At 43.1% G+C, this 12,501-nt stretch overlaps 1 protein-coding gene across 6 annotated transcripts in view; it reads right to left on the reverse strand.

Moving 5' to 3' along the window:
- Nucleotides 1-12,501, reverse strand: part of LOC134348228 (succinate--CoA ligase [ADP-forming] subunit beta, mitochondrial-like) — a 191,129-nt gene that overhangs the window by 144,445 nt on the left and 34,183 nt on the right. For all 6 annotated transcript variants that reach the window (XR_010018378.1, XM_063051292.1, XM_063051291.1 and 3 more), the window contains exons 3-4: nucleotides 10,429-10,528; nucleotides 2,630-2,792 (exon numbers count right to left, since the gene is read on the reverse strand). Coding sequence is in view for 5 of the 6 variants with exons in the window: in XM_063051292.1 (XP_062907362.1) it covers nucleotides 2,630-2,792; nucleotides 10,429-10,528 (263 nt within the window). In the remaining variant the exon portion in view is untranslated. The remainder of the gene's footprint in view (nucleotides 1-2,629; nucleotides 2,793-10,428; nucleotides 10,529-12,501) is intronic.

Below are 12,501 nucleotides of genomic sequence, written 5' to 3' on the forward strand. Positions count from 1 at the left end.
AATGGATCAGCAGATTTACAGATGACACCAAGAAAGGGAACACAATGGACAGTGAGGAAAGCTATCTAAGCATACAGCCTGATCTGGAGCAACTGGAACGATGAGCGGAAAAATGAGATGAAAAATGGCAGATGGAATTTAATGCAGACAAGGGTGAGATGTTGCATTTCCATATTACCAACCAGAATAGGTCTTAAAAGGAGTGCAATTTATCAGAAGGATCTGGGAATACAGATCCATAATTCCTTGAAAGTAGCATCATGGGTAGATAGGGTCAAAAAGAAAGTTCTTTGCACTTTAGAACAAACCAGGTTCGGACATAACAGTGAACAGTTGGGCACTGAGTAGAGTGGTCGAACAGAGCACTCTGGGAGGACCACAAAATCGTAAGTCACAGGAGCAGAATTAGGCCATTCAGACCATTGAGCCTGCTCTGCCATTCCATCATGACTCAACTCCGTACACCTGCCTTCTCACCATATTCTTTGATGCCCTGCCCAATCAGGAAACGATCAATTCCACTTTAAATATAAACATAGACATAGAAACATAGAAAACAGGTGCAGGAGTAGGCCATTCGGTCCTTCGAGCCTGCACCGCCATTCAGTATGATCATGGCTGATCATCCAACTCAGAACCCTGTACCAGCCTTCTCTCCATACCCCCTGATCCCTTTAGCCACAAGGGCCATATCTAACTCCCTCTTAAATATAGCCAATGAACTGGCCTCAACTGTTTCCTGTGGCAGAGAATTCCACAGATTCACCACTCTCTGTGTGAAGAAGTTTTTCCTCATCTCGGTCCTAAAAGGCTTCCCCTTTATCCTCAAACCGTGACCCCTCGTTCTGGACTTCCCCAACATCGGGAACAATCTTCCTGCATCTAGCCTGTCCAATCCCTTTAGGATTTTATACGTTTCAATAAGATCCCCCCTCAATCTTCTAAATTCCAACGAGTATAAGCCTAGTTCATCCAGTCTTTCATCATATGAAAGTCCTGCCATCTCAGGAATCAATCTGGTGAACCTTCTTTGTACTCCCTCTATGGCAAGGATGTCTTTCCTCAGATTAGGGGACCAAAACTGCACACAATACTCCAGGTGTGGTCTCACCAAGGCCTTGTACAACTGCAGTAGTACCTCCCTGCTCCTGTACTCAAATACTCTTGCTATGAATGCCAACATACCATTCGCCTTTTTCACCACCTGCTGTACCTGCATGCCCACTTTCAATGACTGGTGTATAATGACACCCAGGTCTCCTTGCACCTCCCCTTTTCCTAATCAGCCACCATTCAGACAATAATCTGTTTTCCTGTTTTTGCCAGCAAAGTGGATAACCTCACATTTATCCACATTAAATTGCATCTGCCATGAATTTGCCCACTTACCTAACCTATCCAAGTCACCCTGCATTCTCTTAGCATCCTCCTCACAGCTAACACTGCTGCCCAGGTTCGTGTCATCCGCAAACTTGGAGATGCTGCATTTAATTCCCTCATCTAAGTTATTAATATATATTGTAAACAACTGGGGTCCCAGCACTAAGCCTTGCGGTACCCCATTAGTTACTGCCTGCCGTTCTAAAAAGGCCCCGTTTATTCCCACTTTTTGCTTCCTGTCTGCCAACCAATTCTCTATCCACATCAATACCTTACCCCCAATACCGTGTGCTTTAAGTTTGCACACTAATCTCCTGTGTGGGACCTTGTCAAAAGCCTTTTGAAAATCCAAATATACCACATCCACTGGTTCTCCCCGATCAACTCTACTAGTTACATCCTCAAAAAATTCTATGAGATTCGTCAGACATGATTTTCCTTTCACAAATCCATGCTGACTTTGTCCGATGATTTCACCGCTTTCCAAATGTGCTGTTATCACATCTTTGATAACTGACTCTAGCATTTTCCCCACCACCAATGTTAGGCTAACCAGTGTATAAATCCCCGGTTTCTCTCTCCCTCCTTTTTTAAAAAGTGGGGTTACATTAGCCACCCTCCAATCCTTAGGAACTAGTCCAGAATCTAAAGAGTTTTGAAAAATTATCACCAATGCATCCACTATTTCTTGGGCTACTTCCTTAAGCACTCTGGGATGCAGACCATCTGGCCCTGGGGATTTATCTGCCTTTAATCCCTTCAATTTACCTAACACCACTTCCCTACTAACATGTATTTCCCTCAGTTCCTCCATCTCACTGGACTCTCTATCCCCTACTATTTCCGGAAGATTATTTATGTCCTCCTTAGTGAAGAGGACAAGTTTGGGAGACTTGTCCTTGCAGCCCTTTTTCGACAAAGGCACAACATTATTCACACTCTAATCTTGCAGTACATCACACGTGACTTACAGTGCTACAGATACTTCTGCCAGGCCTCAGCAATTTCTTCCATAATTTCCCACAATGTATTAGAACACACTTAGTCTGGCCGCGGGGGTTTATACCCCGAAATGTGCTTCAAGATCTGCAGCATTTCCTCTTTTGTAATATCATTTTGTTCCAAGACATTATTTCCCTGAAATCCCTAGCTTCCAAACAGTATAAATTAAGATATTCATAAATTTAATATGAATAAAACACTATAGCAATTCACCAGATTTTTATGACAATCTTGACCATTTGCTCACCTGAAATATCCTATCCAGTATTATCGCAAAGTAATATTCTTTCCTGGTGTACCTTCGCTCACAGATCAATACCTTGTTGCATATTCTTCCTTTTGCACCCGTTTGTTTCGTGAATAACTTCTTTCCTATCATTTGGGAAGTAATATCCTGGGCTTGTTCTGGACTGGGAAGAAGAAAGTGATCAACCAGGTTGTTAATTGATTACAATATGTACAGAAATTTGTACACACACAATATTAATTTGGTATTTTTAAAACTCCAAATAGTAAGATAATATCTTAAAAGTTATTCTTGAAGTATAACACCAGCTGCAGGGATTTTTCTAGTTTATACCAACTACCCTCAAACAAAGGTCTCTGATAAAGGCAGGATCAGAATATTAGAGGCAACCAAGAATGCAAAACTGCTGATTCTCCATTTTGTTTTTATACTGAATCTCCTTCTGAACATCCTGCAGATTAACAAACTGAAGGCTTTGAAATATTGCAGAGTACTGGTAGCTCGGGTCGACTATTTGGAAGTTCCGTTGGTCACCAAGCTTAGCAAAATAGACATATTCAGGGAGGTCCATTGAAAGTGGATTCTCTGCAGAAGGATCCATCAACAAACACATTGACATAGATCTAGTATATTGAAACCTTACGGAGAAAAGGGAAACAACTATGTCAACAATCAATAAATCACCGGTAATCTTGGGATCTGGACAGCAAAGCAAACACATCCAACAGGACTCCCTCGAAGCTAACCAATCAAAATCTTATACTGCTAAACGGTTCACAGTGTTTTGAACCAGACAACCAGATCACAATGTCTAATCAATATCCATTCGGACCCTGTAGAAGTATATAAGCCAGCATTCTGAGGAGACAACACCCTCAATTGTGCACTGATGATGGCTTCTCGACTGGAGCGAAATGTCTGCAAACCTTTTTCCAAGCTCAGTGATCAACCAAATTTTCAAGCTGAAGGCTAGCAGCAGAAGGCCAAAGACTGGAGCAACAAATAAACAGAGCATGATCACAGGTGTGGACAAGACAAGGTAATCAGAGTACTGGCTTCAGATCTACTGATGGGTGACTACCAGGAGAGGCAAGGGGAATAGGAAGTCAGTGCAGGGTTCCCTGTGGCCATTCCCCTCAGCAACAAGTATACCTCTTTCGATGCTGCTGGGAGAGGGGATGACCCATCAAGGCACAGGCAGCAGCAGCCAGGCTAGTGGCACTGTGGCCGTCTCTGAGACTCAGCAGGGGAAGGTAAAGTCAGGCAGTGTGGTGGCAATAGGGGACTCAATAGTTAGGGGGACAGGAGATTCTGCAGCTGCAAAAGAGACACCAGGATAGTGTGCTGCCTCCTGGGTGTGAGAGTCCAGGATGTATCATAGCAGCTACAAGATATTCTCAAGGAGGAGGGTAAACAGCCTGTTTATCATGTTGCATAATGACATAAGCAGAAAAGGGTAAGAGGTCCTGTGCAGTGAGTATATAAAGTTAGGAAACAGGCTAAAGAGATGGACGTCCAAGGTAGTAATCTCCGGATTACTCCTGTGCCGCAGACTAGTGCAGGTAGGAATGAGACAATGGCATGGATGAATCAGTGGCTGAGCAGATGGGGCAGGATCTTGGATCACTGGAACCTTTTTTGGGAAAGGGGTGACCTCTACAAGAAGTTGCACCTGAAATGGAGGAGAACGAATATTCTTGCCAGGAGGTTTGCTAATGCAACTCAGGAGGGTTTAAACTAGTTTTGCAGGGGCTGGGAACCAGAGCAGCAGGTCAGTAAGTGAAGGACTGGACAGGATGGTAGATGTCAGGGAAAGTTTTGAAAGGCAAAATTGAAATAACAGGTATAAGAAGTATATATATTTTAATGCAAGAGTATTATGGGTAAAGGTGATAAACTTAAGAGCATGGATCAGTACAAGGAGCTACGATGTTGGGGCTATTACAGAAACTTGGTTGAGAGAGGGGCAGGAATGGGTGATTAATGTACCAGGTTTTCAAAGTTTTAGAAAAGATATAGGCGGTGGTAAGGGGGAGGGGTGGATTTGCACTACTAATCAGGGACAATATTACAACTGCACTCAGTGAAGACATAATGGAGGGTTCAGATACTGAGTCCATTAGGTAGAACTCAGGAATAGGAAGGATGAAATCACACTGATGAGATTGCACTACAGACCCGCCCCCCAATTGAGGTACAGATATGAATCAGATTAAGAAAATGTGTGAAAATAATAGGGTTGTTGTCATGAGGGAATTCAACTTCCCTAATATAAACTGGGACCTTCTTAGTGCAAGGGGTTTAAGTGGGGGAGAATTTGTTAAGTGTATCCAGGAAGGTTTATAAATCAATTATGCGGACAGACCAACAAGAGGAAAGGCCATACTGGACCCGGTGCTGGATAATGACCCGGGCCAGGTGACTGACATTTGAGTGAGGGAGCAGTTAGGGAACACTGACCACAATTCCTTAAATTTCAGGATAGTAATAGTTAAGGATAGGTATGGTCATTGTGGGAGTAGGGCAAATGATGAGGGCATTGGACAGGAACTAAGAGAGTTAATTGGGAACACCTTTTTTCTGGAAAGCCCACTTCAGGTATGTGGAAGGCATTTAAAGATCAATTGCAGAGTAAAGGAAAGGAAGGACAAGGATGGAGAGATTAAAGAACCTTGGATGTCTAGAGAAGTGATGAATTAGTCAAGAAGAAAAAGGAAAATTATGTAAAACTTGGAAAGTAGGATCAAATGGAGTACATGAGGATTATAAAGAACCCAGCAAAGAACTAAGTTAGGGAATCCAGAAAGCCAGGAGGGGCCATGAAAAGACCTTGGCCAGTAGGATTAAGGTGAATCGCAAGACATTCTATACATACATCAAAGCCAAAGGGATAACTAGGGAGAAGGTAGGACCACTCCAGGGAAGACCAGGAGATCAGTGTTGAAGGTATAATTATGTTAGGGTGTTTAGAGGTCAAGGAGGAAGAAGTGGCTAAGTCCCAAGGAGCTGATGGGATTTACCCATGGTAATTGAAGGGGACAAGAGGTTAGATTACTGGGGCTTCGACCAGCATCTTCATGTCTTCTCTAGGCATAGGCGAGGTCTTGGAGGACTGGCAAGTGGCTAATGTTGTACATTTATTTAAGAAGGGAATAAGGGGCAACCCAAGGAACTACAGACCAGTGAGTATCATGTGTATGGAAATTGCTGGAGAAAATTCTTAGAGATAGGATATACAAGTATTTGGAAACGCTTAGCCTAATTAGGGAGAGCCAGCATGGCTTTGTGCGGGGCAGGTCATGACTTATCCAACCACTGAGTCTTTTTTTCTGACAAGATGACGAGAGAGAATGATGAGGGTCGGGTAATGGGAGGTATAAACACGGATCTTAGTAAGGCATCTGACAAAGTCCCCATGGGAGGCTAATCCAGAAGATTAAGATGCATGGGGTCTGTGGTGAATTAGCTATTTGGATTCAGAAATGGCTATCACATAAAACACAGTGGGTGAAGGGACTTAATCGAGCTGGAGGATGGTAATTAGTGGAGTTCCGCAGGGATCGGCACTGGGACCTCTGCTGTTTGTGATGTATACAAATGACCTGAATGAAAATGTAAACAGGTGTGTTAGTAAGCTTGCAGATGATACCAAGATTGGTGGAGTTGTGAATACTGAAGAAGACTAGCAAAGAATACAAAATGATATAGATTAGTTGCAGATATGGACAGAGAAATGGCAGATGGAGTTTAACCCAGACAAATATGAGGTTTTGCACCTTAGTACGGCAAATGCAAGGAGACAGTAAACTGTTAAGGGCAAGACACTTATCAGTCTTGCTGAGCAGAGATCCTGGAGTCCAAGTTCACAGCTCAATGGAAGTGACTACGCAGGTCGATAGGGCGGTTAGAAATCTTATGGAAAGCTTGCTTTTATTAGTCAGGCATTGAGGTCAGAAGGCAAAAGGTTATGTTGCAACTTTATGAAACTCAGGTTAGGCCACATCTGGAGTATTGCATTGAGTTCTGGTCACCCCATCATAGGAAGGATGTTGAGGCTTTGTTGAGGATGTTGAGAAGAGGTTTACCAAGGTGCTGCCTGGTTTACAGGGCATGTGCTATCATGAGAGGCTGGGTAAGATTGGATTGTTTTCTTTGGAGCGGCAGAGGCTGAGGGGAGATGTGATAAAGGTCTATAAGATAATGAGAGGCATAGATAGAGTAGACAGGGATTCTTTTTTCCCCCCTGGATAGAAATGTCTAATACCAGAGGGTATGCATTGAAGATGCGAGGGTTAAGTTTTTTTACTCAGCAGTGGATGCCTAGGATGTGCTGCCTGAGACAAATACATTAGAGGTTTTTAAGAGATATATTTAGATAGGCACATGAATATGAGAAAGATGGAGCGATATGGACATGGTGCAGATAGGCAGACTTTGTTTTTTTTCAAATTACTTTTCAGATGGTTCAGCACAATATTGTGGGTCGAAAGGCATGTTCATGTGCTGTACTGTTCTTTGTTCTATATGGGATTACAGAAAAGTGAATTTCTTCGAAGATGACAACTGACCTGCTTTATTTCTTAAGTTATTTCAACTGAAACACCATTGTTAATACACTTTTATGTATTCCAGATTTGGCAAGTTGGCAAATTATTGTCACATGTACAAATACAGTGAAAAGCTGTTTGTATGCCATCTGGCCAGACCATTCCAAAACACAAGTACATCAAGATAGTACAAGGAGGCAGAGGCAACGTGTGACAACCTCGTGGCAAGAAGGCTGCGAGCCAATGTTCGACTCCATTTCGCCGATTAAAGCAATGAGGAAGATCGAAATGCTGGCTGCCTGCCTTTTTAATCGCTGGAAGATCCCTCTGCTGCCAGACAGGGGAGACTCCCTTTTTAACTGCTGGTGAGATCACTCTGCTAAGGACGGGGAGAATGATGTTCAGGTTTTCTGTGTTTTCGATGTGGACTTGGACTGTGGACATTTTTTCAGTGTTAAATCTTTTTTGTATTCTGTGTTTTTCGCCCAATCTTTCTCGTTTTATTTTGTGTGGGGAAGGGGGATTTGGGGATCGATGATTGCGCTGCCACTTTTGCAGATGCCAACAAAAGAGACCATATTTATAGATCTTGTTAAGGGAAATGAAATAGAGCAGATATGAGAACTTGTAGTAAACAGACTCTGCTACAAGCAACACACATCAAAGTTGCTGGTGAACGCAGCAGGCCAGGCAGCATCTCTAGGAAGAGGTGCAGTCGACGTTTCAGGCCGAGACCCTTCGTCAGGACTAACTGAAGGAAGAGTGAGCAAGAGATTTGAAAGTTGGAGGGGGAGGGGGAGATCCAAAATGATAGGAGAAGACAGGAGGGGGAGGGATGGACAGGTGATTGGCAAAAGGGATACGAGATCATATGAGAGGTCCGGGAAGAAAGACAAGGGGGCGGGGGGAACCCAGAGGATGGGCAAGGGGTATATTCAGAGGGTCAGAGGGAGAAAAAGGAGAGTGAGAGAAAGAATGTGTGTATAAAAATAAGTAACAGATGGGGTACGAGAGGGAGGTGGGGCATTAGCAGAAGTTAAAGAAGTTGATGTTCAGGCCATCAGGTTGGAGGCTACCCAGACGGAATATAAGGTGTTGTTCCTCCAACCTGAGTGTGGCTTCATCTTTACAGTAGAGGAGGCCGTGGATAGACATGTCAGAATGGGAATGGGATGTGGAATTAAAATGTGTGGCCACTGAGAGATCCTGCTTACTCTGGTGGACAGAGCGTAGGTGTTCAGCAAAGCGGTCTCCCAGTCTGCATCAGGTCTCGCCAATATATAAAAGGTCACATCGGGAGCACCGGACGCAGTATGTCACCCCAGCCGACTCACAGGTGAAGTGTCGCCTCACCTGGAAGGACTGTTTGGGGCCCTGAATGGTGGTAAGAGGAAGGAAGTGTAAGGGCATGTGTAGCACTTGTTCTGCTTACATGGATAAGTGCCAGGAGGGAGATCAGTGGGGAGGGATGGGGGGGAACGAACGGACAAGGGAGTCGCGTAGGGAGCGATCCCTGCGGAAAGCAGAGAGGGGGGGAGGGAAAGATGTGCTTAGTGGTGGGATCCCGTTGGAGGTGGCGGAAGTTACGGAGAATAATATGTTGGACCCGGAGGCTGGTGGGGAGGTAGATGAGGACCAGGGGAACCCTATTCCTAGTGGGGTGGTGGGAGGATGGAGTGAGAGCAGATGTACGTGAAATGGGGGAGATGCGTTTAAGAGCAGAGTTGATAGTGGAGGAAGGGAAGCCCCTTTCTTTAAAAAAGGAGGACATCTCCCTCGTCCTAGAGTGAAAAGCCTCATCCTGAGAGCAGATGCAGCGGAGACGGAGGAATTGCGAGAAGAAGATGGCATTTTTGCGAGAGACAGGGTGAGAAGAGAAATAGTCCAGGTAGCTGTGAGAGTCAGTAGGCTTATAGTAGACATCAGTGGATAAGCTGTCTCCAGAGACAGAGACAGAAAGATCTAGAAAGGGGAGGGAGGTGTCAGAAATGGACCAGGTAAACTTGAGGGCAGGGTGAAAGTTGGAGGCAAAGTTAATAAAGTCAACGAGCTCTGCATGCAGTCGTCGATGTAGTGAAGGAAAAGTGGGGGACAGATACCAGAATAGGCACGGAACATAGATTGTTCCACAAAGCCAACAAAAAGATAGGCATAGCTAGGACCCATACGGGTGCCCATAGCTACACCTTTAGTTTGGAGGAAGTGGGAGGAGCCAAAGGAGAAATTATTAAGAGTAAGGACTAATTCCGCTAGATGGAGCAGAGTGGTGGTGGAGGGGAACTGATTAGATCTGGAATCCAAGAAGTAGCAGAGAGCTTTGAGACCTTCCTGATGGGGGATGGAAGTATATAGGGACTGGACATACATGGTGAAAATAAAGCGGTGGGGGCCAGGGAACTTAAAATCATCGAAAATTTTAAGAGCGTGAGAAGTGTCACGAACATAGGTAGTAAGGGATTGAACAAGGGGGGATAATACCGTGTCGAGGTATGCAGAAACAAGTTCGATGGGGCAGGAGCAAGCTGAGGGCCAGGACAGGCAGGTTTGTGGATCTTGGGTAGGAGGTAGAAACGGGAAGTGTGAGGTGTGAGAACTACAAGCTTTAGGATTATCCAACATAAAAACTATAAAGACAAAAGTTACAAATTTAAAGAGCTGATTGTATGGGGAGGTAAAGCTGAAAGAAATATTGTCAGAGTATAATGAACCATATTCAAAAGGAATATCGACTCTCAAGATAAACATAGTCCATTAAAAACGACTCTCATCAAAATGTAAATATAGCTTACACAAGCTTTCTGAATGTAATCATATATGATTTACAGAGTTTCAGGTGATAACAGAGTAGGTAACTTAAAACGAGAATAGGAAGCATGGAGTAGGTAAAGTGAAACAGTTCCAAGTGAGAAAAATGATTCATCAAGAACAAAACCTTTGATTTGCTGCTTATGATTTATATAATATAAATTCATTAATCATTTGAAAACAACAGAGTAGATGAAACTTCACACATGCAACCATAATTGAGGGCAATGTTACTACCAACCCAACAAAATTGGATTTAGAAAAGGAATCTGATCTAGAGTTGACATTACTGCTTTATATGGACTTAGTAGAATATTTAGGATGGAAGCAAGGAATTGTCTCAGTTTCTTTCAAGTAACATTTTAAAATCATCAAGGTATGTCTAAATGTTGGTAGTTTCTTGATCATTAGGGAAGAAAAAGCACAATTTTTTTTAAAAATACTTACGAGTAAGCAATTTGAACTCCTCCTTTCAGACCTCCTTCAAATACCCCCTTTCCTCTGCCACCAGCCAAAACCTGTGCCTTTACAACAAAATCTCTTGAGCCTGTGATGCAAAATAACAGGTACATATAGGATTAAACCGTGCTGTACGATTTATAAACTACCCTGGCCTGAATATTCACTTACCTATTTAGCTCAAAGGACCAATGAATAACAAAATGCATCTAGTTTACTTACTAACAAAGGCTATGAGCTTGCATTAACATCTTTGACAATACGCACAAAGTGGATGATGAAACAGCATAGAAAAATCAGCGAATGTACTTCAAAAAATCAAAAGCAGCATTTGAAGACAAATCAGTCAATAGTTCAGCCCACTTTGAACACAGTAAAATGTTTGGTCACATTTTAAAAGCAGAGGCAATGCTACTGGCTAGTGAAAGATTCCTAAATCAATAGCTTAGGTTTAAGCAACTAAAGATCTAGGAAGTTTCTGACAACTTACAGATTTAAGTTCTTTGGGGAAATAAGATTACTGGAGCTTAAATTCACTTAAAGATACAGATTAAAAACAAACCTAATAATGTTTTTATAACCACTGTCTCCGTAGTGGGACACAAATTCCGCAAAACGGAAGAACAAATTAAATAGAAATTAAATACTGGAAATACTCTGCAAGTCAAGCAGCATCTGAGGACATTTCAGCCTGCTGAGTATTGTAAGCAATACTCAGGTTGGGGTTAGATTTCCAGATTTTAGTTTCTGCAGGAATAAAATAGTTACACTATAGTTGCATTGCATTATTCGGTTTAATGGTATTAATTCGTAGTAGTAATAAATATAGTCTTAATTTATAGTAAACCAGACTCCAGGTGTGTTCCATTTCTGCTGGACCTTTTCAACCCGTCACGGGGTCTATGACAAACTTGGGGCCTGCGTCCGGGATCTGAACAAATTTGGTTGGAGCCAATTTTCGAAATTGTGTGGGGGCTTGTCTTGATTGGGGAAATCCCTTGCAATTAATCTGTGTGTGGAAAACAGCAGAAATGGAGGTTAGTGAATTTATAGAAAACCCTACTCCTTTGTTTTTGAAAGGAGGTTTTATGTGACATTACTAAGAAATGGAAACTTTCCAGAACACAGAAGAGTATGATGAAGACAGGAATTCAGAGGAAAATAGCTGAATATTGTGTTGGGAAAGAGTTATTTGAGGAGGAGTCGCTACAGAAGTTTCCGATAGGTGATGAGGAGACCTTGTTAAGACTAGAACAATTAAGAATGGAGAGACTTAAGTTCGAGGCTGCAGAGGCAGAGAAACAGAGGGAGTTTGAGAGGGAGATGTGGCGTCAAGGGGGTCAAGTGTCAAGTCGTGGTGGCGAGAGGGGTGTATCAATTAATGTCAGTCAGGAAATTAAGTTGGTACCTCCGTTTGCTGAAAAAGACGTTGATAAGTACTTCCTACATTTTGAGAAAGTGGCTCAGAACAGGAAGTGGCCGAGAGAGGACTGGGCAGTGTTGTTGCAAAGTGTGTTAAAAGGGAAGGCGCAGCAAGCATATTCTGCCTTATCTGTGACCGAGTCGACTAATTATGATACTGTAAAGGAGGCTGTGCTTAAGGTCTATGAAATAGTGCCAGAAGCGTACCGACAGAAGTTTCGGGGTTTGAGGAAGTCTGGGAACCAGACATATATAGAGTTTGCCCATGAAAAGGAGAGGTACTTTGATCGGTGGTGTGCCTCGAAAGAGGTAGACGAGGACTACCACAAAGTGAGACAGCTGATGCTAATCGAGGAATTTAAAGAGTGTGTCCCAAGTGAGATATGGCCATACTTAGAAGAGAAAAAGTTTGAGACTCTTTCCACGGCTGCTAGGTTAGTGGATGAGCTTGCCCTGACTCACAAGATTGGGTTTTTCCTGAGCAAGGGTTATCAGAAGAGTTACCAGGTTAATCCACCAAGTAAAACAGAAGACAAGGCAGGGGCTAGTGACAGAAGTAAAGAGGAGGGGAAACCGACCAAAAATAAATTTTCCAGTTTTACCTGTTACTACTGCAGAAAGCTTGGCCATGTGGCGTCT

This window comes from Mobula hypostoma, chromosome 6 (genome assembly GCF_963921235.1).
Source record: "Mobula hypostoma chromosome 6, sMobHyp1.1, whole genome shotgun sequence".
In the NCBI taxonomy this organism is placed as follows: domain Eukaryota; kingdom Metazoa; phylum Chordata; class Chondrichthyes; order Myliobatiformes; family Myliobatidae; genus Mobula; species Mobula hypostoma.